Here is a 27,723-nt window from a genome sequence, read left to right as displayed (position 1 = left end):
AGCCCAAGCTGAGAAATTAACATCAAAACTGGCCAGTGTTACTCCTGGAATAATAGGAAAAAGTGTTTTGAAACCACTGAGGGATGAAGAGATGGAGAGAATGATGCTCCTGAACCCAAGGTCACAGAAGATTCTAACAGGGGTAAGGGGAATGGGCAGCCTGGATAATGAAAGATTAACTCATAAAAGAAATTATAGAACAGTAAGGAAAGGAAACAATCTACCATGCATGATAACAACAGACATCATAACCAGGAAGATTCGAGCCCTAAGAACTTGAGATAATAATTGCCTGTTGCGTAATTTACCTATTTACCTACAAATCTGTGTCACTATACCACATAATGTTTTCCCATACTTTCCAATATTTAGAACATTTCTATAAGAATTTTTTCAAATGTTTCAAATTATTTCTGTTGCATATTTCAAACCATACAACTACACTCTAATTTTGCTTATGGTAAAAACAGTCAAAAGCCATTGGTCTTATCCAACAGAGCTCCAATTTTAAGAAATAAAGTACTTCACTTTTTTTCATGTTTGCACATTATAATAAGTCAAATAACTTAAGCAAATATTGACTTTTTATTTAAAAAAATAGCAGTAATTACAAATACAAAAATCTCTAAAGTGTTATTTGATCATCTTTATCAGTGACAATGCCATCATACTCACCACAGAATGAAATCTGAGCTCTGAAATTGATGGGAACACCATGCTGGCCACAGAGGTAGGCATAGTGGGCAAGAGCATTGCATAGGCAGGCGCTTCCACACTTGCACGCATCGTGGCGGCATAGCTGATAGTACAGCCCAGGGCTAATATAGATGTGGCAAGGAGCAAAGAGCTCTTGGTGGATAACATCACAGTGTGCTGCATATCCAACTAACAGACAAAGAACCCCATTAGCACTTCATTTACTAGTCTAGCTAGTATCAAATACCCCTAAAGTGTCAAATTCCAGCACTATCCAAGCATCTTGCTTTCCTAGAAATACACTGTACTGCATATTATTTTCAATAAGAGCCAATATTTTCAGCTTATACTTTTTTGGTTTGTTTTTACTTTCGGTAATATTGGTAACAGCACTTAATCCATATTTAATATTCTTCTAGCAAAAAAAAAAACAAAAAGTATTGTGTTATACCTGAATAACTTGAGCAACAGAAGGGTTAACTGACAGAAGTGGCCGCAATTACCCCATCGCCTGAGGACCATCTTAGGAAATCACCCTAATTCTGCTCTAAAGAACTAATGAGTATTAGAAGGTTTATCTCCCGACATCCACACACAATAAAAGCAGTGCCAATTGTGGATGTTATGGCAATTCCCTGGGATACACAATTATCCAGGAAGGACTAGGAATCATCTCACTCCAATGGAGTCTCTGAGGTAAATGGTAATGAGGTAGATGCCACATAGCCATTGAACGCAATATCTGCACAATGCTTGATAAATACTAGGAGCTCAACAATGTTTGATAAATGAATCTCCGACGAACACATGAATAAATGAATAATGAATAGAAATTGGTAATGGAACATATGCTAAAGGCTATGAGCTATCACTACCAAGCCATTTGAGGGGATGGGTGTAATAAGTTCTTGAAATGTGTTGACTTTCCCTTGAGAATGACTGATCAGATATAATTCTTTATGGGAGTAACCAAGTTTGACAAAACAATCTGGATTTCATCTTTCTGACAAAGCCTCGTCCTGTGATTTCTTGGTGCAATGGACCTTGATTGCATTGATTTCTTCACAGATAAAATTAATCAATCTTTGAGTTGTCATTGTCTTTGAGAGACAAGATGAGCTGCTAGAGATCAGAATTTTTTCACTACTGAGGAATTACACTGAACTTTTTTTGTTGAGCATTTTAAATATATTTATTATTGGAAACACATGGTAATTATCTAAGTAATTACCTGAGTATTATATATTTTTGCATTGTTATGCACATAATATATGAAAACAAATGACAGACTATAACAGCATACTATTGGCATATATACTCCTAATTCCCAGGATTTCCAAGCAAGGGCTTTTATTGCATGCCCTAAAGATTTGTAGATCAAAAAACATTCCTACTGACGTTAAGCAAAAGGGTGACTCAGAAAATCCTTGTTTAAAAATATCCTTCAGAATCCATATCAGAGTTGACTTTCATCTATTTATTTTCCTTTCTTTGGGGATCTTTTTGAATTTACCTATTTGAAATTAAAAAATAATAGTTCATGGCAAAGATGAACAAAAATAATATCTAAAATATATATGTCATAGATGACATAAGATATGGGGACAAAAATGATAAAAAAAATATATAACAAAATGGTAGGGAATAAAGGAGGTCATTAAAGAAACAACCAGAGAAAATTGAAGTAGAGTCCAATTGATAAATTAGAAGTTGGCCTAGATTAAAGAAAAAAAAAAAAATCACTAAAAGCAAGATTATCTTGTTTTCTTTCCAGGACACTAAAAGTATAAGTTAATAATAAGGACCATAGAACAATAAACAGAATCCTTCCAAACAACCACTACAAAATCCAGAAACTCTACTAACTTCTCATGGGTACTCAATCAATATTAATACTGAATTTTTAAAACTACATAAAAACAGTAAACTAGCCAAAATAATTAAAGGAACAAATTTAAATTATAAAAATATTCATTTAAGCATGCACATTAATTTTCTTTCACAAAGTGATTTTACAAAAAAAAAAAAAATACGCCTTCTTTTATTGAACAGTAAAATAGCCTTTCACGTGGTCTGCTGTGGCTTTAGTAAGAAAAACAGTACAGCCAAAAATTCTTGGCATGTGAGTTGCACTGTCATTGTAAATTGGAACTCTATGACCATCTCAAATTGTTACACACCTGATGGCACAAAGCTTCTCTGGATCACTGGCTTCCTGCTTATGAAGCCATAATATGTTCTGTGAGTAGGAACTCGTAGTGTGACATCAATAAACAGGAGAATTCACACGCACTGTCACACTACGGAACGGAAGTTGAATATCCCGAGACTATACGAGCATTATTAGAATACTTCCAGAGATTTTTCTTTAGCATTTAAATAATCTGAAATACCCAAAATGCTAGCTCACATTTGGGAACAGTTGAGGGATTTCTGAACACCTAAAATAAGTAAATTTATGAATGCAGAGTAGTAAATAAAATAGTCATTTTCTGGAGTTCTTTTTTAAAGTAACCTAGATTACATAAAGAGGCATATGTATTAAACAAAAATACATAAAGAATGGCATCGATTTTATCATAATGAAGAAAATCAGAATTTAAAATCACTATCTAATTTTACAAAATTACAGTAATAAAGAGGACTTTTTCCTAGGTTTACATGCAGAAAGACTTACTGTTTTGTTGATTAATGTTGCAAGGGTCCACCATAGGAACATGAACAGGTGCAAAACAAGTGGAGGAAACTCTCCATGCATTTGCATGAAGTTGTGGGGTACCTTCTATCATGCCTGAGGGAGAACTAGAAAGCAAATATAATATTCTCTTAGCCTCTCCCATTCATTTCCTTCCTTCAGGGTCTTCAAACATTGAAAAAAGAGAATACTACTTTTTTTAATTTACAAAGAAATCTTAGAGCTTGAAATGTTTTATTACATTTTTAAATATACACGGTGTTAGCTTCCTATTATTAAGACTTTACAATGTGTCCAATTGTAGACATACATGGTTTTATTTAATAATCATTTCAGCCTCGTGAAGGAAACACCATTATCCCCATTTTAGAGAGAAGGCAAAGCAGAAGCTTAGAGAAATATTAATGTTCACTCAGCTGCTAAGTGTCAGAGCCGAGATTCAAACGTAGTCCACACCACTTTGATGAAATATCACTCAAACAACCAAAACATGAATGCGTGTGGTTTAGGGAGGTGGAGGTAGGGAGCTCACGTGATTCTTTTCAGGGTAAAGACAAATGTCCTAAAGAAGAAATAGTCTACACTGCTGGTTCAGTATTTCAATTTTCATTATGAGGCCTGACATACTGAGGTTCCACTGTGAGGTTGGGCAAACAAACCAAGTGAAAATTAAGGAGAAATGGTATAAGAGGCACTCTTCACCCAAGTTTTCTCACTTCTTCAGTTCCCTCAGCAAACCAAAATGGAAGAGAAATATCTACCCTTCAGGCTTATAAACCACAACAATGTTTAAGAGCCAGACACTAAAATGCCCCCTCCAGAAGTCATCAAGATTTAGTAACTCATCAGCCAATAGTGAGTGACAATCCCTGCTGGAGCTGTGCCAGACACTGTCAGAACTACTTAGAGAATCAGGTTGGACTAGGTTTCCTGTAGGAAGCTTTGACCAAGCAAAACTTCACTAATGCAAGCCACAACTGCATGAACTGCTACAACACGGCCAAACAGTAGAGTAGCATTTATCTTCACTCTCTTAAGTGTCCAAATAAACGTAACTACTTTGCCTACCATTTATCTCAATTACCAATATGAAGCTATATGGAGCTTCTCACCCCAAAGACAGGAGGAAAAGAGGGAGCCACACAAGCTCCTCCACCATGCTCATCCCTTGTAGCCACCCTTTCCTTCTTTTTCCTATTCCTCAAAATGAAACTATTCTAGAAATGTATAGAATTATAACAAACACCCAATCCAAAATCTAATTTTGCTCCAATGAGAACACGAAGACTCACAGAAATTTCATGACTTGCACTAGCTCTTCTCATTCTTTCCCTCTCCATCCCTCTTCCTCTCTACAAAGCACAATAAAATAGGTCAAGGTGATAGGTGTACTCAGGATTCCCAGGAGGAACTGACTCAGAGCTTGGCTCTCTTATTTCATTTAATTCACTTAAAACAATAAATACCAAAAAAAGGAGCTGAAATGTAGATCCATTTATTTATTGCATTCATTTTATAAAATAGCCTTTCAGTTCACCGTAGTTAACTTACTAAAACAAGGCATACAAAATAAATTTTCAAGTAATTAATATTTTCCATTCATTATGTTTGCAGATTCACATTAACTTTTGTGATACAAGGAATTTTAACTGCTTATGCTGGAAAGCTAAACAATGTTTGAAAATTATCTCTGACTCTGAAATATTATCCTGCACTGTTATCAGGCCTGAATGTTTATACATGGAGGAGACTGGTGCCTCAGAAAGAGGCAGACAGATCTGCCATCTGTTATACATTGACTACTAACCCATTCTGACAAACAGGAAGAGAAAAGGCTTAATGTCTCCTCTGCACATCTTAACCAAGTCACTTAATATAGTTTCTATTTCACAAATTGATAAGAAATCAATATTCTGATCTACCAATAAATGAAACAAACAAACAAAAAAACCCATAAATGACCTAAAAGCAAATTAATTACACAGGAGAAAAGGTAAAAGAAACTCTCTTTTAAAATTAAAAAATTTAAATGCCCTTTCTCCTTGCCAATCCAAATTCTCTTCTTGGTGCCGCATCAAAAGTCCTACCTCCATTCAGTTCAACTGTCTAGTGCATATAAGGTACTATGCTAGTTCTTAAGAACATAAGGATTAAGGACACAGTCTTTATTCTCAAAGCCTTTGCAGTTTTAAGTGGAAACCAGACAGATAAATGGCAGATTTTCATAGATAACAGAGTCAAAATTAACTTTGGTGGGACACAAACTCACTTTTTGAAGCAAATAATGACCGAGTTGGTTTGAAAAATAAATAGGAGTTAATGGGGAAGATTAGGAAGGGGACAGAACCCAAAGCAGGAAGAATATGCAGAAGTGTTTTTTTAAATGGCATTTGGAGAATGGCTTCTCCAGGAAACGCTCCCTGACTACCCAGCCCACACTGACCTACTCAAAATTTTGCTGTGCTTCTAGCCACAACCACACAAGTTAACACTTAACTTTTTTAATTCACCTCAGTATTTTTATACATATTGTGATTAATACCTCACCTAGAACAAATTATTTCTGAAAGACGGTTGTCCCCTCCCAATCCACAATATAAGCTCCTTGAGGATGGGAACCATGTTTTACTGCCTTTATTGTCCCACAGTGCTGAGCACAGTAACAGGTGCTCAAAGCACTTACACTAAGTTATACACCATGTCTTATCACATGTAGGTGAAAGTGCTTTGTCGATACAAGGGGTATAAATGTATTTTATTGCTTTTTCTCCTAATGAAACACCAACTATCATAAAATCCAATTAACTTAGATGCCACAATGTTGCTTTAGAGATATCATTCATACCAAATGATACTAAGACTTTTTAAAGGCAGCAAAAATTTTTTTACATAAAATACCACTAAGCTTGATAGGATAGGTGGCAGAGAGAGAATAACGGGAAGTTATTCTGTGGGTAGCCTTCAGGCTCTTGAGTCTCGCTACCTAAATCCAAAGTCCAGCTCCACTGTATTTGAGCTATGTGACTGAGCTATTTATTTGTCACTTTGGTGCCTCAGTTAGCTTCCTTAACTATAAAACAGAGATACTAATCAGGGGATTGGTACACAATTTAAATACAATGATCCATGTAAAGCTCTTGGAACAGTGAGTACTAAGCTATTATTAGTTAAGTAAACATTTTTAATGTAAGAATTTATATCCTCTAAACTACTAGTCATTAAATTATGTTAGCTATACAGAGATCATACTTACAGAAAATCATCCCTTATGTTCCCATTAAACGTGCCACACAGACCTAACGTTCTTCTTTTCCACGCACTAGTGAGCTGAATATAAATCCTTTCCCCATCTATAGCAAACAGAATCTTTAAACCAAACGTGGTTTTTAGAAGAATAAATAAGGATGACAGAGTCTGAATTTCAACAATTCCTGCAGGAAAAGAACATACATAAATCAGCTTTGAGATTCATAGGCAGTGTTCTGAAATGCTAATGTACAACATCAGGAGTCTTCTTCCAAAAGACTTCTTCCCAGTTCCTGCTCCTCTGCCCCGGCGCCAATTTTCACCACCTTGTGCCTTCTTTCTTTTCTTCCATTTCCCGTCTGTCCTCCTTTCTGGGTCTTCAGCAGATATTTTTAATAGATTGTCAGGTGCACATGTAATTTCAGTTGGCAAGCATCTCACGGTGGGGGTGGACAGTCCTTAGACATTTGAAATCTGATCTCTTTTCCTTAACGTGTGTGTGTGTGTGTGTGCGTGTGTGTGTTTTCCCACGAATTGGTCATGATTCAATAAGGAAGGGGCACTTTTTCAAAAATTCCCCATTCCTTTGAAACTGTCAGCAAAAAGGGGAGCACAGCACTAGAGAAGCACCATTTTATGAGACATCTTTAGAGAAGAGAAACTTGTGCTCAAGACTGAATTTGACTTTTGCAACCAGAAGAGTTGCTCCTGCATCCCTATCACAATTTCTGCCATCAGTCTGGTCACCAAACCCAGAAATCTGAGAATCATTCTTTGATCACTTCATTCCCCTTGTTGTCCTTCCCCAACCAACCCCAATCCAATCCATCACTGAGTTGACAGCACTATTTTTCTAAATAAAATTTCAATCTGTTTTCCTCTCTCCATCTCTACTGTCACTGTCTTGGATCAGTTCCTCCTCATTCCTTGTATGCCCTGCTCTAATAATACCCTAACTATTATCTGTGCCTCCTGTCTAACATTTCTCAAAGCCATTTCCATAGTGTTGTTATAGTAGTCTACCAAGAAAAAAAAGACAAAGTTAGTCTCCTCATTAAAACTCATTGCTTATTTGGTTGAAGCATATGAGATTGTCATCTTTGTACATAAAAATGGTCAAATAATAACAATTGCATATTCAATTTCATATCAAGTTCAATCAACATCCTGGCATGACATTGACTGTGACCATGTAATTTATAACACAATTCAAGACATTTCTGAAAGCAGAACAGACTATTATTAGTAACTATACTGGAACACAGGCATGAACAGGGCCTCCCAGGAAAACCACAAAGTATGATGCCCTGTATATAAGGCATTCCCCGTGGAATAAAGAGATAGAAACTACTATGTATAAAACAGATAAGCAAGAAGGATACATTGTACAGCACAGGAAATAACAACCATTGCTTTGAAATAACTTTAAATGAAGTACAATCTATAAAAATATTGAATCACTATGTTGTATACATAAAACTAATATAATATTGTAAGTCAACTATACTTCAATTTAAAAAATAAGGCCTTCCCCATTCTCATCCCCATCTCTTTCCCTCTTCTCATCTCTGGACATTCTGCACTCACCCTCTTCATGCTGCAGCAATGCCAAAGTAGTTACAGTTCCCCCTAAACATACTGCATAGTTCTCCTCTTTGCTATGCCTAGAACACTTCCCCCATCTCCTTCATCCTGGCAATTCCTCAGCTGTAAATGCTCAATGAGATAGTCCCTTCCTTAAGAAAACTTCCTGACCATACCTGCAGGGTTGAGTGAGTTGTACCTAATCATTTAGACCCCCAAAGTCCCTATGCATATCTTTGGGTTTATCATATTTTTAAGTGGCTGTTTACTTGTATCTCTCCTCTTCCAAACTCTAGTCCACTTGAGATAAACACTAGGTCCCATAAACATGGCAGTCTCCACTAAGTCTGGCTGAGGAGCTGGCAACACATAGTTACGCAATAAATGTTAGGTTAGTCGGCTAATGGGAAAGGACTCCACTGAAGTTGTGCTGCTGTTGTTGTTCATGTAAGAAAAGTACACCATCAGCATTGCTTCTTACCATTCAGACTGAAGCCCTGGTTAGGACTGGTGAGGATCTGTCCTCCCCTACTAAGGGTCACTTGTTTGTTGAAATCATCCTCCAGAATTAGAGTTACAGACTGAAGGCAGACCAAGCCAAGGTTCTGCATAAAAATCAAATTATCAATTAAAGGAGTGAGAGAGAGAGAGAAAGACATAGAAAGGGACAGGACCAACGGGAGAAGGAAATGGGAGAAGATGAGGGAGAGAAAGGAGAAAAGAAAGGAGAGGGTGCACATGGATAAAAATTTATGGTATATAGAAAACTTGAGAATAAGCAATATAATAAAGTAGTTACTACATCTTATTGTGAATCTAATGTAGCCCCATTACTAATAAAATATATCTTTATGTAGTACATTAAATATACCATATACATACATACACTTTACACAGATTATTAAATAGAAATGTTTTCAATAAAGTGCCAATAATTATGTTTTCCATAGTGCATAATTAAAGTATCTTTCCAAATTCATTTGTGGTATATTAACTATTTTAAAAATTCAATGTAGAAAAGAACAAAGAGAATTACTGTTCCGTGCAGAAGGTTAACTGAGACCTAACATATTGCAAAAGAAAAAAAAAAAAAAATCAAACTAAAAAAAAGCTAACAAAGTAGACTGGAATTTTGTTGGAAACAACCATTTTATGTTGGAATGAAAGTAGAAAAAAAGATTTTGGCAAAATTTTGACTACCTGATTTAGAGAGAGATGAATGAAAGATCTGGGTTTCTTTGTTTACAAATTATTGATGAGCTTATTTCAAGAAAATGTCTTTAAAATAAATATTCCAGAATGCTAAAAAATCCATCATATCTATTTAGAATGATGTGAAACTTGTTAAATTCTGTCAAAAATCACCTTTAAGATAGCAGTTTGTAAAAACAGAACTACCATATGACCCAGCAATGTCACTACTGGGCATATACCCTGAGAAAACCATAATTCAAAAAGAGTCATGTACCACAATGTTCACTGCAGCTCTATTTACAATAGCAAGGACATGGAAGCAACCTAAGTGGCCATTAACAGATGAATGGATAAAGAAGATGTGGCACATATATACAATGGAATATTACTCAGCCATAAAAAGAAATGAAATTGAGTTATTTGTAGTGAGGTGGATGGACCTAGAGTCTGTCATACAGAGTGAAGCAAGTCGGAAAGAGAAAAACAAATACCGTATGCTAACACATATATATGGAATCTTAAAAAAAAAAAAAAAAAAGGTTCTGAAGAACCTAGGGGCAGGACAGGAATAAAGACGCAGACGTAGAGAATGGACTTGAGGACACGGGGAGGAGGAAGGGTAAGCTGGGATGAAGTGAGAGAGTGGCATGGACATACAAATGTAAAATAGATAGCTAGTGGGAAGCAGCTGCATAGCACAGAGAGATCAGCTCCATGCTTTGTGACCACCTAGCGAGGTGGGATAGGGAGGGTGGGAGGGAGACACAAAAGGGAGGAGATATGGGGATGTATGTATATGTATAGCTGATTTACTTTGTTATACAGCAGAAACTAACACACCATTGTAAAGCAATTATACTCCAATATAAAAAAAAAAAAAGAGAGCAGTTTGGAAGTAACAAAAAGCTTATTGTCTACTGTGCAGTCATGAAATGTTCCAGAAACCTATACATAAACAAATACCATTTTTAAGAAAGAAAGTACAATAAATACACACTATTTAATCTAAGATATATTTTTTTATATTTTAATATCTCTGAAATCAGGATGCATGATATAATTAATAGTATAACAGATTAATCATCAACACATTTTCTTTCTTTGTAGTATATAGAATAATGATGCATCTTAACAATCAATGGTGTCTTATTTTTGAAGAAAATAACTATACCCATTCATGTTACCATTCTTAACCAAGATAAGAAGTTTGAGTCAAAAAAAAAGAACTTTCCTCTGGTCATTTTGAAATGTTCTTACCTGCTCACAGTGAGCTTTCTGTAAAGTAATTGTGAATTTATCTTTTCCAGTTCCTTTTACAAGGATGTATTGGCACATTCCAATGAAAGAATAATGTCGACCATCAAAAGTAGTAAAATGAGAATCACCTACAACAGAGCATTGAACTACCAAAAAAGAAGAAGAAGAAGAAGAAGGAGGAGGAGGAGGAGGTGGGGGGGGGGTGGAAGAGGAGGAGAAGGAGGAGAAGGGGGAGCAAAGGGGAGCAAGGAGAAGAAGGAGAAGAGGAAGAAGGAGAAGTAGAAGTAGAAGAAGAAGAAGAGGAAGAAGAAGTAGAGGAGGAAGAAGAAGAAGAAGGGGAAGGAGAAGAAGGAGAAAAGGAGAAGAAGGAGGAAGAAATTATGTTTATTCTTAAAAAGAAGTAGGTCAACTTAGGATAAATATTTAGGTATCAAAAAGAATAACTAAAGTGTTTAAAATTTATTAGTTTGACAAACTTACTAAATTATATTATTCAATTTAGTTTAAAATTTATTAAATGATAGCTGTCCCACATATTTTTTAGAATATTTCTACTATTTTAGTAAATTTTTCCCAAAGCTGTCTGCTCAGAGCTATCATTTATTCAATTTTCCACTATCCTCTTAATATCTGGATTTAGAAATCATTGCATTTATATGAGATGACCTTACAAAAATCAGTGCTAGCTTCCTCCTCAATTTCAAGAAAATCAAGACATTGTCTTTAAAAACATTTTAAAAGATTACCTGGGCAGTCATGCTCAGTGCAGTTCCAAACTCCACCAACACATACACTAAATGAAATGATAAAAATATTAATCTAATTGTATAGAGAAACTGTATGAATATTTGCAATAACGTATTGGTAAATGTACCAAAATGTATCATGATTTTAGGTTCAGAATAATCTGACTTGAAAAATATCTCTCCAAAAGTTCAGTTAACTGATAAATTTGGACTGGCAAGCACCTAAATTATTATTTATTGTATGTGCATGCCATATTTAAAAATCAATAAAGATGACACAAAGGGAGTACAGATTAGTCAAGAACAAAAACACTAAGCAGAGAACGTCTGCTTCTGTCCTTCCCTCATTGCTTAAACCAAAAAAGGTCACACACAACAAAGTATTTACCCATATCATTAGAGAAATATAGAGAGAGAGATTTAAGATTAATAAGTTAACTCATCTACTAAAATGAGCTGGCTTTGAGCATCATCAGACATTAAGGAGAGAGAAAAGATATTCCCTTTGTAAGATAAATTCTGCCTTCTACCATCAAACAGGTATGAATTTTGGAGGACAGAAGCAGTCTCAGAATGGCAGGAACTCAAATCAGTATCTAAGAACAGGGTTAGTTTTCAATTGCATTTCAGTTATACACACAGACACCTAAGGGAAAATTGCCTAATGACATTTACACCTCTGTTTCTTTTTAGATTGCCCTGAAGGGATTTAATCTTTGGCTATAATAGTCTTAGTTAGCTAATTTAAGAAGAATTTCTAAAAGTCGCTAATCATGGCCAAAAACTGGATAGTGACTTTTTAAGGTACTCAATAGAGAAGGCCAAGAGAACCATCAAGTTCTAAGAGTAGAAGTTTGTGCAAATTGGTGATTATGAATAACAAGACAATTCAACCATTCATCACATGGATATAAGATTTTATAGAACAACCAAGGGAAGTGAGGAGAATTACATCATAAAAGAAAATATAGATGGTCCCCCCACCACCCTGTCCCTGTAAGCCTTTAAATAAAAGGAAAACTGTGTCTTGGAATTTTTGGAAGAAAAATCAATAAAAAGTATATTTCTTTAAACATTTGTCATGGTAAAATAGTCAACTAGTCAGGTATCCAGAAATAATTAGCTGTACATTGATCACATACCATTCAGTACATTCTTGTTCAATTTTTGAACCAACTGAATAAGCTAATCCATGAAAATTGCATGGGCAATTTTCCAAGGAGATGCAAGTTCCATTTTCCATTATGAGGCCTATTTAAGAAAAATACATATCAAATTCACAAAAGAAATAATAAAGACTGTATTCTTTGAATATAGTAATTCGACCAACTTTTATTGAACACTTGCTTACACTAGGTGCTGGAAATAACAAGTTTCTTTACTTTCAAGGAGGTTACCAACAGCCTGGCTCTGTCTCAATCAATAGCTACCTTATAAGGGTCTGTTTCAGTGGTTTTCAACTTTCTTATCCCATGACTTGCCATCAGAAATTCAAGATTCACAGTACAGAATTAGGGCAACTAATGTCTCTTTGCTTCTGAGGGAAGAGGGGAGGAGAAGAGGGAGAAAGTATATTCTTGGTTTTATTTCTGTTTATGTCAAAGTGAGAGATTTACACTATCATCACACAGAGAATAAAGAGCCAAGCAGTGCTTCTCAAAGGGCTAGTGCAGTAGAACTGCATTTAGTACTTCTCCCTAATGAGGAAAGGTGGTCGAACCAGTGTTACTAAGCACACTGTTTGATGCAGCTGATCTGTTTTTCAGAGTAAGACTCTCTAGATGAAAGAAGCATTGACTTATATTTTGGTGCACAGATTTATATTCTGGTGCAAACTCCTTATCTCATCATTGGCTGGTAACAAACAGTTAGGCCTGGCACGGGTCCAAAGTACTTAGAGTAGCACTGACAGAACAATGGACTGAGGTCAACAGATCTGATTCCAAGTAGTCCTCACTCATATTAAGTATATGACAGCGGGAAAATCACTTAACATCTCTGGGATTCTATTTTTTTTTAATCTGTAAAAATAAAAGGGTTTGAGTAAATCCTCAATGTTCTTATAAATGTCTATCAGTATAGCAGATTTAAATCCCGTTTCTATCACTTACTAGGTTACTTCTAATTTCAAATATTAAAACTACATCAGGACTAAAATCTTGTACTGCCAAAATGTGAAGGTTTTTTTTTCTGAACTTGATTTCATCTTTAAAAAGTGAAAGTATATAAATTATTAAATATCTTTAAGTACTCAAGAGAACAAAAGATCTGCCATGGGTAACTTCAAGACAAAGTTCCAAACTTCCTAGGAAATTTACAAAGGAATAAGCCTTTTATTAAAGAAAATCAGCCATTCCTTCTAGTCACTTCAAGGATCAAACCCTACAAGGATAGAAAATCACAACAGCCCTAACATCCTGAGAGATGACATTAAGACATGATTCCTGGATCACAGGGTACTAGTTTCCATGACTGCAGACATGGTTTCTTTCATGAAGCACTTACCATCTGCGCAGTAACATCCGTCAAGACAATGGAGATTACTCCCAAGACATTGTGCCTCAAATGTGCAGGTTGGTGGGCAACAACTGATACAATCCCGATGGACAAAGCTGTCATCACATTTATCAACTAAAATGGGCAAACAGGCGAGCTGTAAATCAACTTTATTCAACACTCAAAAACATTACAGTGGGTTTTTTTGGGTTTTTTAAAATTTTTTATTGAAGTGTAGTTGATTTACAATATTGTGTACATTTCAGGTGTACAGAACAGTGATTCAGAGAGATATATATATACATATTCTTTTTCAGATTCTTTTCCTTTATAGGTTATTACATAATATTGAGTATAGTTCCCTGTGCTATAGTAGGTCCCTGTTGGTTATCTATTTTATACATAGTAGTGTGTATATGTTAATCCCAGCCTTCTAATTTATCCCTCCCCCACCTCCCTTTCCCCTTTGGTAACCATAAGTTTGTTTTCTGTGTCTGTGACTCTCTTTCTGTTTTGGAATAAGTTCATTTGTGTCTTTTTTTTCTTTTAGATTCCACATATAAGCAACATCGTATGATATTTGTCTTAAGAAGATGTGGTGTGTATATACACACACACACACACACACACACACACACACACACACACACAATGGAATATTACTCAGTCATAAAAAAGAATGAAATAATGCCATTTGCAGCACCATGGATGGACCTAGAGATTATCATACTAAGTGAAGTAAGGCAGACACAGAAAGACAAAGATTACAGTGTTTTAAAAGTAAGCAAAAGTTTACCAACATTATTGCATCAATAACAAGTCTTTGCAATTCATTAGTTTTGAGCACTAGGGTAAGTTTTGAGTGCTAGGATAAGCCTAAAATTAATAGAAGTGCACAGGGCTAGAAAATAATGAAACATACTGCATGCTGGAAAGTCATCTCTCCAGTCTTGAATAGGGTAGCCAGCATGGGAACAGGCTCTAGCATACTCGGTGGCTGCTCGACAATAGGTCTCATCATCGTGAGTTCTGAAAAGTGAAAAGACAGATCCAATATCACACAGGAAATACTGACAGAAACCATACCTTTGAGCTCCTGATCTCAAGAAATGCTGAGTATGTGGTGAATATTCTAATATTAGCTGATGTCAGCTTGTATATAATACATTATAATATGTTACGTACAATAATGCAGAAAACAGATAAACATGGGATCCCAGCTAAAAAGGCCTAGGTAAATTGTTTCATCTAAGTCTTTCAATAATTTGGCCACTTTTCATTTGATTCAAGGGAGTACCTACACTGAAAAAGATTTCTATTTTAATTATGACATTCTTCCCAGAATCCTTGTATGTATTTTTTTGTTCCCACACAAAGCATCCTAGATCTTTCAGAATTTAACAAATCCTATTACAGCAGATAAAATTCTATCACAGCAAAAACAACAAATATGAAAATTATTTCTAAGATACCATGCTCTTGATAGTATACATGCTGGAATAAAACCAATACTAATAACCTGCAGAACTTTTGAAAGATTAAATAAATAGCATTTAATTTAAGATTTAAAAGAAGATTTTTAATTCTTTCAGGTTTAAATTACTAAAGCTAGTTACTTTTATAATGCTGCCAAGAGTGAATAACCTCTAAGTATTTTCTTATAATCACCTTAGAAACTCCTCCAAACAAATATAAGAGGTCTGCCAATTCCCAAAGCAGATTAACAAGGCATCTATAAACTAAACAGGGTTTATAAGGTAGTGGGCTTGTTTTTCAACCCAACTGAAACTCAAATTAAATAGTTAAATATCTTTCAAGATAATGACCTTACGAATGTTGTATTTTGTGAGCCTTAGCATTTTCAGTATCTCTGTTGTAAAAGCCAAAGCCACCCATATCAAATTGCACTTATCCTGTGCTACTGTAATTGAGTCATGCAGCTTATCTAGTCCAATTAACCGAGCTTTAGAAGGAAAAAAAGGACTGAGCATATAAACTTCAGAAACTCAGAAAATATTCTAAACCTCCGAATAAGAAAAGTCTCTGAAAAACAAGGTAAGTTAAAACTGTTGAATTCCTAGAAAGACATTAAACCTATGATTTACTTTAAATATGTGCATTGTTTCCTACAATTAATGGAGGCTCTGAAAACTAACAAAGTAACTGAATATTGGTTTTCCAACCCAATGCAACTATTATTCAAATAGCTACTATTTACTGTGACTATGTTATGCTAGGGACTCTACTGGGCATATTACATTTGGCATTGCATAAAAACAACAATCGGGCAAGAAAGAAATTATTATCGCAATTTACTGAGGGGAAAATAAGCTTATTTTTCCATTTTGGATGTGAACTTTAATAAGGAAAATGAGCATTAAATAATAGTTGTTTTTATCAATAAATCAATTGATTTGGGTGTGGCAAAATTAGAAGCATTTCCTTGCTGCTAAGTTTAGCATTCTTAGAAGCAGAAACACGACAAGTTCAAGGACTGGTATTGTATCATCCTTCAAATTCCAACTCAACTGTCATCTCCTCTAGGCACTCCCTGATAAAGTTAGTAGTTCTCTCCTCCACATTCACTGCACTTTGCATTTAAAGCATGTGTAATTGCTGAAGGCCTGTTTCTCTGCCCCATTAGAATCTGAGTTCCTAGGACAGCGACTATTTCTAAATTGTTTTTGTTTCGATGGCCAACAGACACACGAAAAGATGCTCAACATCACTAATCATCAGGGAAATGCAAATCAAAACCACAATGAGATTATCACTTCACACCTGTCAGAATGGCTGTTGTCAAAAAAAACGACAAATAACAAATGTTGGCGAAGATGTGGAGTAAAGGGAACTCTAGTAAACTGTTGGTGGGAATGTAAATTGGGGCAGTCACTATGGAAAAGAGAATGAAAGTTCCTCAAAAAACTAAAAATAGAACTACCCTATGACCCAGCAGTTCCACTCCTGGGTATATATTTGAAGAAAACAAAAGCACTAAGTCAAAAAGATATATGCACATCAATGTTCACAGCAGCATTGTTTTTTTTCATCAGTAGAAGGCATTCATTTTTTTCAGCAACGTTTATCAAGATCAGGGCCAGCTTTATGGGAATGTGACCTGTGTAGTCAGTCACACAAGGCCCTGCTCTTAAAAAGGCCCTTCACTTAGCTGGACCCTGTACTCGGTTTCACGCTCTGCTGTCACTATCTTGAAATTCTCAACAATTTTTTTTAACAGGGGGCCTTGCATTTTCATTTTGTACTACTGCCTCCCCCCAGATTTATTATATCCCAAATGAACTAACTGACATTCCAACATAATTCAGGCTAAAGCACAGTCAGCCTACCCAGAATAAGCAGAGTAGGATAAGAGACAAGGCAAAGGGCAAATTCAGATCTGCTGAGGATAGTCAAGTTGTATGAGATAAGATCAAGCAAAAATTCATACTCCTTACTATAAGCCCTAAGACTCTAGGTAATCTAGACCCCTGCCTACTTCTCTAACTTCATCTCCTCTCTCTCTCCCATTCACCATGCTCCAGCAACACTTTTTTGTGTTCTGTAAACACCCCAAATTTGTTTTGCCATAGTAGCATTACTTACAATAGCCAAGATATGGAAGCAGCCTAAGTGTCCATCAAAGATGAATGAATAAAGAAGATATTATGGAATATTATAAATGGAACATTACACAGCCATAAAAAGGAATAAAATTTTGCCATTTGCAAAAACGTGGATGGACCTGAAGGGTATTATGCTTAGTGAAATAAGACAGAAAAAGAAAATACTGTGTTTTCACTTATATGTGGAATCTAAAAAAATAAAAGAAATGAATGCATATAACAAAACAGAAACAGATTCACAGAGAACAAACTAGTGGCTACCACTGGGGAGAGGGATGAGGGGCAGGACAAGATAGGAGAAGGGAATTAAGAGGTATAAACTACTAGGTATAAAATAAATAAGATACAAGGATGTAATGTACAGCATAGAGAATATAGTCAATATTTTATAATAATGCTAAATGGAGTATAATTTATAAACATATTGAACCACTATGTTGTACACCTGAAACTAATATAATATTGTAAATCAACTATACTTCAACAAAAAATTTAAAAATAAAATAAAATAAATTAAAAATCAACATAATAAATTGTTTCTATTTCACCAAGATGTGGCACAATGCTCAACTTGGAATAAACACTCAGAAAATGTGTTGAATTGAATTCAATACACTATCATAATCTAAGCAGGAAATTAATTTGTGTTCAGCAGATTCACAATTATATAATCATGGTATAGGATCCCTGTGGGCAGTCCTTTAACATAAGAAATGAAGAGAATCTCCTTTAGGGGAAAAAGAATGTAGGTAGGTATAGTCCTGGGTGAAATATTGAGGGGAGTGAAAGGCTAACCCTGGTACCTTCTCACTTCCATTTTATCAATGCCGACTTATTCCATTATAAAGCCCTTTCTTTGGTATTAACTGCCTGCTCTGCCTGGCCTCTTCACCTCAAATATGTATCTTAAGGTGTCAGCTGATTTCAACCAGTAAAAGGTGTTTCACCATCCTGCTGTTTTTATTTGCCCTAAAGAAAGCAATTAGGTTTTGAAATCCAAAGCCTAAATACATCAAAATTTCAAAAGACAAAAATGTTAACTTCTTAATGATGAAATTTCAGATGAAGTAGGTATGGCCAGCTACTTTTCATGCCCAGTTCCCTCTTCTTTTTAGTATTAGAACCTGCAAGTTTTTGCTGGGCATACGGCTGCCCATCCAAGGACAACATTTCTCAGCTGTCCTTATTTCCAGGTATGGCCCATGTTTCTAAGTTCTGGCCAAAGGGTTAAAAGTGAGAATGTGAATGAAACTTTCAGATCACTTCCTTAAAAATGCTGACAGCCCTCTATTTCCTTTTCTCCCTTCCTAAGGGTTAAAATATGAGCATGGCAGTGGTGAGCCAGTTTTGACAATGAAATTGAAAATAATACCCTAGGCCCTGGGGGATGACATAGCAATAGTATCAATGAGTCAATGGAAAACTCATGGAGCAGACACATGGTCCGAACCCAGGACCACTTGCAAGCTTGGACTTCCTATGAGAGAAATATAAGCATTCAATTGAATCGAAGCCACTGATACTTTGGCAATTGAAGCAACCGAACAATATCCCAACTAATAAATGGCAAATGACTTTTCTGGATCTGCCAAACGATCCTTCACTTCAGCCTAATTGAGAAATGAGTGCTAAAGATGATAAGACAAGTGAAAAGACTGTTGGAGAATGGTCCCAGAATGAGTCGCCATGGAATAAGAACAATTGTTAATTCCATATAGATGGCTAAATAAGGACAATGGACTACCTACAGAGATCCTCAAAAAAGACTAAGTGATAGAACAGAGATAGAACAATATAGCACTTAAATGAAAAATAAAACCAAATAGAGGACAGAATGTTGTAAAATATGTTGTAAAATACTCAGTATTTTAGGCAGAGGGAATGCTCTTTCAAAGCTCCTGCATTAGTTCAGAAATCCCTGAGACTATACATACAAATAAAGGTATAACTGTACTTTATCCAAAATTAACAAGTTTCCCAAACAATCTCATTTTAATATCTGGGAAATATTATTACATTCATTATTTTTATAATAATCTTAATTTAATTAAAGCAGAGTGATTATAAATAACTTTACACTACCTCAACCTTTCCTCTCTGTTTTCACTTCTGATAAACTTAGACCTCTTAACAAGCTACCCAAGATATAATTTCAGTGGTTTTACTCAACCAAAAATTAGTTTGGTCCTTTACAGCAATGTTCCCATGTACCATTTAAACTTCTTGGGATACTTAAAAGATGCAAACGTAAAAATTTCTTGAGATATTCTCGAACATTCAATGTAGTTAATCACATATACTTGGTAATTTTTTTTAATTGAAGTATAGTTGATTTACATGTTGTGTTAGTTTCTGGTGTACAGCAAAGTGATTCAGTTATACATATATATACATATTATTTTTCATATTCTTTTCCATTATGGTTTATTACAGGATATTGAATATAGTTGCCTGCTCTGTACAGGACCTGTTGTTTATTTTATATACAGTATTTTGTATCTGCTAATCCCAAACTCCTAATTTATCCCTCCCCACGCCCTTTCCCCTTTGGTAACCATAAGTTTGTTTTCTATGTCTCTGTTTCTGTTTTATAAATAAGTTAACCTGTGTCATATTTTAGATTCCACAATAAGTGATACCATATAGTATTTGTCTTTCTCTTTCTGCCTTACTTCACTTAGTCTGATAATCTCTAGATCCATCCATGTTGCTGCAAATGGCATTATTTCATTCTTTTTATGGCTAGTATTCCATTGTATATAAATACCACAACTTCTTTATGCATTCATCTGTCGATGGACACTTAGATTGTTTCCATGTCTTGGCGTTTGTTATTAGTGCTGCTACGAATATCAGGGTGCATGTATCTTTCACTTGGTAAATTTTTGAAAAACTAAAATAAAAAGGACTTCACCTCAGTAATGGGTAATTTATAAGTTCTACATTGATGAACACATTATGATGAGTCTCACTGAATTTGTTCCCTAGACAACCACCTTAGTCTATGTGTTCTTAACCCGGGAGTGAATGCAGGAGTCTGTGACCTTGGATGTGAAAAATACTACATGTTTATTTTCGCTAATCTCCAGCTGATATTTAGCATTTCTTTCAGTTACACACATGGGCAACACATCACAATGTTCTTAGCAGAATCTGTAACTTTGTCATCAATGTAACTCATATCTCATTTTTCCATATTTTCATTTCTCATTTAGTTGTTGCAGATATCTCAAAATATTGTTTATACTCATCACTATATCAAACTACATTAGTTATTAGACCTGAAATGCATATAAAAGAGCACGTGGATCAGAAATTCATTTCTTTTACTATTTCAGTAATTCTATTTCAATATAATTAGTTCCTTTGTAATCTTATATGTTTTATTTTGTGCACTTCAAAACACTATTTTGAAAAAGAGCCTATAGCCTCTCTAGATTCCCGAAAAGGGATCAGTGGCACAAAAAGTGTATAAGAACTAATGTATTCTGTTCATGCTGTTAATATAAAACACTCAGACTGTACCTGTTATCCAGTAAGCTTTTAATAGCTGTTAGTACAGCTTATGTTTTACATTTCCCATTACATTTTGTGAACTGCTGAGATGATGAAGTTATAGAATGGTTTTTGCTCTTCTTTTTGGATAAAGAAAATTTTATTGCAAATAAAATCATTTCACTTACTTGCAAAGATCATTAACACAGCTGGCAATATATAAATATGGGTCAATATATTCATGGCAGCTCAAAAAGGGAAACTGCAACAGTATCTGACACTTGAAGAAGATTGCCTATGCAGAAAAAGATGGCGGTCAGCAGAACATAATGATATGTTTGTACTCTCATTTTTTTCTACTGATCTGTTTGCAAGACACTCTGTTCTTACTAGGAAAGAGAAAGTATGTAGGCTTATACATTTTAACAACATTTTTCTAACTACATATTTTTATAATGAGTACTACTTTTATGAAACTCATTGTATTCACCATTTTTGAAATAATCATAAAGTTATTCTTGTTGCATTACATTTCCTGATTTTAATAGTGTTTATGTAGTATTTACGCTAAAAATGCTTAGTGTTAAAGATACAAATACAGTATATGTGTGGTGTATCCAACATGGCTAAATTTTTCACGTCATATTTACCTCAAATGCTGGCATTCCACTGGAGCATGGATTTGGAAAATCTGAGGGTGTGGGTACACATTTGGTGTCATCTGGAGTCTGCACCAACCAACTATTTGCAAACATAGCAATGTCTTCTGTATAGTCCTCTATTTCACACAAACACGTACAAAAAAATAGGTATAATAGGATCACTTTCCACAAAGACACAGTTCACCAACATAAACCTCCTGGTCAAAAAATTAAACTCAATAGCTTTATAATTACCAATGATATTAGACTATAACATTACTTCAGCATAATAAAAATAAATTGAACAAAGTTTAAGTACCAAATAAAAGTTAATACCATTGGAAAGAGAAAGCAAACTTCATTGAAGCAAAATGGGGAAGGGTTGAAAGTGAGTGGTACAAAATGAATACCAGTAAAGCCTGCAGTTTATACTGCAGAGAGGAGGAAAAATATGCATAAAATTAAGAAACATAAGTCAAAGTTTGGTATGAAAATTTTCAGACAGCCCTCTCATTCTATTTGACATAAGTCAGAACCTTACTAAAATTGTAGCTCCATTTTTTGGGTACCTAGAGCCCTGTGGAGATTTCAGAGGATGGTCATACAGACAATGAAAAAATGGAAAAGACACGTGGAGAAGAGGGTACTAAGAAGTGAATTCATTCCATTGGAATATGATGAATAGTGTTTCTAAAGATGCTCGGGACAGATTAAGAATCCTGATACCATCCCAGCATTATTCAGAGGCAAGATTCAGGAGCTACTATGCGGCAGCAACAAACAGGCAGTTGGTGGTGAGCACTCTGGGCCTTCTATCTGGCCTGAGGACAAGTTCAGGGTCTGACATGAAAATTAATCCTGCCCCACATTCAGACAAGGGCTGAATCTGAAGTCTCAAGGACTCCGCAGACCCAAACAAGATGACGTCTCGAAGTTCCATCTGACAGCCTTCATGTTTGAGTGTTAGCATCTCCACCACTGAGATTTACACAGCCACAGGTCCACCACTGATGACAAGCTACTGCACCACTAGAATCAAAAACTGCAAGCCAAATGGTTCACCATTCTATCTCAGCATCTGCAAGATAGGAAGATGTCTACTTACTACTACCAATTTTGGGGAAGATTGTAAAAGTTCATCTATAAGAACGCTTTGCGCTCTTAGTATAAAATCCCACATTTTACAGGGGCCTGGAAGACTTTTTTGATCTGGCCTCTGCACTCCCCCAACTCCCCACCTGTTTCACCCACTCTACCCCACCCTATCCCTCCTACATCTTCCACTCCTATTTTTGCTCAACCTACTCCAATCATACAAGCTTTATAATGTTCTTCACTCAAGCTCATTTCCACCCTGCTCCTGCTTTTGCTCTTGCATCTCCTCCTTGGAAATCACTCTTCCCCCACCTCAATCTTCCCTCTGCTGTCTCCCTTACTTCGTGTGGGCATCTATTTAATATGACCTCCTCAGAGAAGCCTCCTCTGGCACGTGATCTAGACCCACCAAACATACACTGTTCTGTCACTTAGTCTCCTTTTTCCCCTTTTTTTATGGCTACTATTGCTCACAAAAATTATATTTTAATTTGTCTAATTATTTTGCCTTCTACTACATGAAGGGAGAGAGCTTGTCTAAGCTGTCCTATTGCTGGATCCCTAGTTTACTATCTGGTATAGAGTAGGTGCTCAAAGTATATTTGCTAAATAAGTGAACGAATAAATACAAGGGAGTTTTCCATATTTATTAAAAAGATTATTAGAGTCCTAGATGTTTGGTCCACTTTATTATCTCTGATATTGTTGGAAATGCTACACCCTGAACCAAGCATGGGTCTGGTCTAATATACTTATTTTTAAAAGGAAAAACTGATGTTGCTTTTAAGTAAATTTATAGTCACATTTCATTTCAAAGCATCATCATATTTTAAAGATCTGCAGAATCAAAAATATTTCCTAAAGGCCCACCTATTTCCCACAAATATTTCCTAAAGGCCCACAAATTTTCATGTAACTAAACAACCTGGGCAATCCCTTAGAGTTCACTTTAATTCCAGCTTTTAACCACATATTCAGCTGTTTTCACTACATTGCATTAACAAAAAAGTCACAAATGTTGGTTACTATGAGACTTTAAATCCGTATCAGTCGGTGGTCTGGGAGGCAGCAAAACTAAAATTAAAATGTTTCATATAAAATGTACTACAAACGGAGCAATTTACTGTCCATACTGGAACACTTCTAAGAGTGAAAGAGAGGCAGTATTAATTATTATGCTGGGAAAAACAAGAGTAAATCAGGGCTTCTATGAGTAGCTAGCTATAGACATGAATTATGGAACCAGAATCTCAACTAGACAACAAATTTAAATATTTCTATATTTCTATATCTACAGAAAATCTGAAAGGGCTCATTTCTTTGTGAAGTCATGCCTGAAGAATGCATAGGAATGCAAAGAGAAATACACTGTTAAGAAATTATTAATTCAATGGGATTCAATCAAACTACCTCTCTGCCTCTAAAGATTTATCTAATCAGCAAAGTACAGGCTGGGTTTCAAGAAAATACTAGGCATCTTTAAGCTAAAGGTAATACAGCTCACCTGTAGACGTATTTTTGCATTATTACGGTATGAGAGAAAATCGGAAAGCAGGTTCTAGTCACATCCTTATAAATTATCATGTTAGTTTTTTTATCATTCTGCTTTACTCTGTGCACTAAATAAAATTGTGAAAAAGCTGAAATCTCTCTTTAGGCTCCTTCCATGTACTTTCCAGGGTCCTTCTTGCCTTCTGCCAGTTCAGCCGTAATTCAGTCAAATTGCCTCCTTCCGGTCTTCTCCCACAAATAATCTGCTAACACCCCTTTGTGTGCTGCCCAATTATCTCACTGTAAGCAACCATTTTATGTTCCAGGTTATCAAAGTCTGTCTGACTCTTAACGCAAATCCTAATCTGAGTCTCTCTGCCTCTAACAAGAGCAGATGCTATTTTCTATCCCAACTTCTATACCATGTTCCCTAGATGTCCCCAGGGAAGTTGCCCATGGCAGTCTTTAACTCTAACATTGAGAATTGAATTGAGTATTATTTTTTTCATAAAGCTTTGATACAGAAGAAAAAGAAATCAATAACTGCCATCTGATTGGTTCTGCCTGGGTCCAAAACCCTACTTCCTAATATAGTCTCAAGATTCCAAGTTTGTGAACTCTCTCATTCTAAATACCCAACTGGATGCAAAACACCATTTCATGATGAAATGTACAATACTGTACATTTGTACTGTGCTCACAGACTTTTAAACACTTTCACTTACATTTTCTCATTAGATTCTCAGAGGCTGGGACGCTCTAAGGGTCATTATTATTATCTCCATTTTGCATGTAAGAAAATTGACTCCTTGAAGCCCTGCTCTTTAGCTACTAGTAAACTAATACTGATGAAGCATTATGCATCCTGGGAAAATGTTTGCATTTTGACAAGGGCCTCTTAAAGCAATGTCTTTAATCAAACATTTTCACGTTAGCTCCATTATAGGCTGATTGAGAACACTTGGAGATGATTCTAAATTAGCTAAAATGTATTCAGTATTAACTATGTGCCAAGCCAGGCACTGTACTAAGTATTTTACAGGGATTACCTCATTTAATCCTTGCAACTCTATGAAGTATACACTACTAGTATATCGTTAAACTTAGAAAGTTTAACAAGTGGCAAAGAAGAATATGAATCCCACAGTCTGACTCCAGAACCCACACTCTAAGTAGGATTTTCATTCCCTTAAAACACAACATATGGGCAACTCTTCTCTATTAATTTTACAATATAAAACAAACAGTATTATTACAGATTAAATTACAGATTAAAAGTCAATTTCTCTCACATTTATCTAAGAACAGAATTGGGAGCCAGCTGGATCTGTAACTCAACGCTGATAGCACCATTTACAAGCTGTGTTACGTTGGGCACACCACCTTGTGTCTTCATTGTAAAATTAAGAAAATACACCCACCTTACAGGATGCTGTAAGAGTTGGGAATAATACAGCTATGTACTCATATTAACTACTACTAAATGGTATCAAGCTATGCTATTATTATTAACAATGCTCCGAGTTCCAAATTATTTTAATCCCTATTTTACAGCTGAAGAAACTGAGTATCAGAGAGATTAATTGAGATGCCTCAAATTATAAAACTTGTAAGAGCTGAACAAGATTCAAAGCCAGGTAGGTCTTCTGGTACTAAGAACAGTATTCTTTTTTATTGCACATTTATATGTGGACCTAAATCATGATTGTGTCCTGTAATTCTCTTATTTTGTTGCCACTGCAAACTAGTACCCATATTGAAACAAAACCCATTTTTAACAGCTCATTGGGATTAGTTTCATGACTTATAATGAATAGATGAATGAATGATATGTACATCATTATAGATGACAAAAACCATTCCAAGTTATTACTCAACTTTTATAAATTCTGCTCACATTTTATTGTATTTACAAAACTATTATGTGGCAGTCATTTAATTTATTCCTATCAAGACTGGAAGCAAAATATCTGTTGCCCAAAAGTAGACAAGCTTGCCCCAAATGGGTCTGAATCACTAAAATGTCAATATAAGCCCCAAGAAGGGAGAAGTTTTTTTTTTTTTCACTGATATATCCCAAGCTCCTACAACAGTGCCAGACACAAAGTAAATGCTCAGTTAGTATTTGTTACGTGAGTAAGACCTGACTTGTATTAATTTAGTAAATGTAAGCTAGCTCATGGCTTTCAAGAATGACACAAAAATATTTTCCTGTTCAAGCTTCACTTAAAATCACATAAGCAGGCAAGCGATAGCTACTATTTTTACCCAACCTAGGACAAGTTGTACCCTTCTGGGTATAAACAGAGTGATCAGTGAAGGAAGAAGAGCTCAGAAGTACCCACCCATTTCTTCTGCTCCACTTACCTTGCTGAATGATGAAATCATCAGATTGAATGCCATTGTAGTTTGCACATAGGCCACATGATTTCCCTTTATGCTCCTCAGACAGCTTCAGGTAAATTCCAGATACTCCATCCCAAGCCAATGAAAAACCAAAGGTTGTTTTCACCAGAATATAGTCAGCTAGTTTCTCAATGAAAATCTGTCCAATTGTCTGAGGCAATGTTAAACTTGAAAAATAGAACAAAGGCAATCTAAGAATTATGAAGAAACATCAATTACAGATGATCTATTTCTTTCTTGAAGTGACTGAGAATTAAATAAAAGATAATTATTATTCAAAATTATTGAATAAACTATGCAGTTAGATTTTCAACATTTTTGAAATTTTAATATTGAAATAAAAAGACAGCAAAAATGATACCTATTTTTGCATACTGATTAAGATTTTATACTTATAATTGGATGCTTCTTTCAACCAACCAAAAGCATACTTCTGCTAAATATCAGTGATTTTTAAAATCTGGAAAATAACCTTGTCTATTTAGAATAATGAGAGCTGAATGTATTTATATTTTTATCTAGAGAGTTTAAGATAATCTAAAAATGCTGCTCAACAATTTTGAAGTAAGAACAAACAATATTCAAAGCATGTAAACCATTTTTGAGTGATGATTTTGTTTAATTTTGTTTTAAACTTGGCTGTAAAGAAATAAGAGCTTCTATTCCCAAAATGTCACCTTGGTACAAGTCATTGTTTTCCAAAAGAAAAATGTCTAGGCATGTTAATTATAATTTATATTTTTAATGCTGCAAAGCACATTATTAGGAATAAAAAATACTTTCCATACAGTATTCATAAGGGTTATATTCATAATTTTTAAGTTGCATACAATTTGGTCTATTTAAGCAAGGGTCACGTTGAATATTTAAACTCCTGATCCAATGTCTAGTCTTTCCAGTTTTCACAAGCATGTACACATACAGAGGAAGTGAGAGACATAAGAGGACAGAAGAAAATTAGCCATGCTAACTGAATAATGTGAGGTGAGAGGTTAGTAGGTACATTTATACATTTCTCTCAAAAGCTTCAAATTAGTGAGTTCCTTTCCAGTAAGAAT

The 27,723-nt window shown here is 35.2% G+C and overlaps 1 protein-coding gene across 1 annotated transcript in view; it reads right to left on the bottom strand.

Moving 5' to 3' along the window:
- Positions 1-27,723, bottom strand: part of OTOGL (otogelin like) — a 169,025-nt gene that overhangs the window by 97,959 nt on the left and 43,343 nt on the right. Inside the window, exons 9-20 of the mRNA XM_068560704.1 lie at positions 26,627-26,832; positions 21,683-21,810; positions 21,221-21,327; positions 14,837-14,943; positions 13,924-14,049; positions 12,561-12,669; positions 11,419-11,465; positions 10,673-10,818; positions 8,703-8,826; positions 6,645-6,822; positions 3,374-3,498; positions 676-885 (exon numbers count right to left, since the gene is read on the bottom strand). Of these exons, the coding sequence (XP_068416805.1) occupies positions 676-885; positions 3,374-3,498; positions 6,645-6,822; positions 8,703-8,826; positions 10,673-10,818; positions 11,419-11,465; positions 12,561-12,669; positions 13,924-14,049; positions 14,837-14,943; positions 21,221-21,327; positions 21,683-21,810; positions 26,627-26,832 (1,613 nt within the window). The remainder of the gene's footprint in view (positions 1-675; positions 886-3,373; positions 3,499-6,644; positions 6,823-8,702; positions 8,827-10,672; positions 10,819-11,418; positions 11,466-12,560; positions 12,670-13,923; positions 14,050-14,836; positions 14,944-21,220; positions 21,328-21,682; positions 21,811-26,626; positions 26,833-27,723) is intronic.

This window comes from Eschrichtius robustus, chromosome 13 (genome assembly GCF_028021215.1).
Source record: "Eschrichtius robustus isolate mEscRob2 chromosome 13, mEscRob2.pri, whole genome shotgun sequence".
In the NCBI taxonomy this organism is placed as follows: Eukaryota; Metazoa; Chordata; class Mammalia; order Artiodactyla; family Eschrichtiidae; genus Eschrichtius; species Eschrichtius robustus.
Note: the sequence above shows the minus strand (reverse complement) of the source record. Positions and strands in the feature narration are given on the sequence as shown.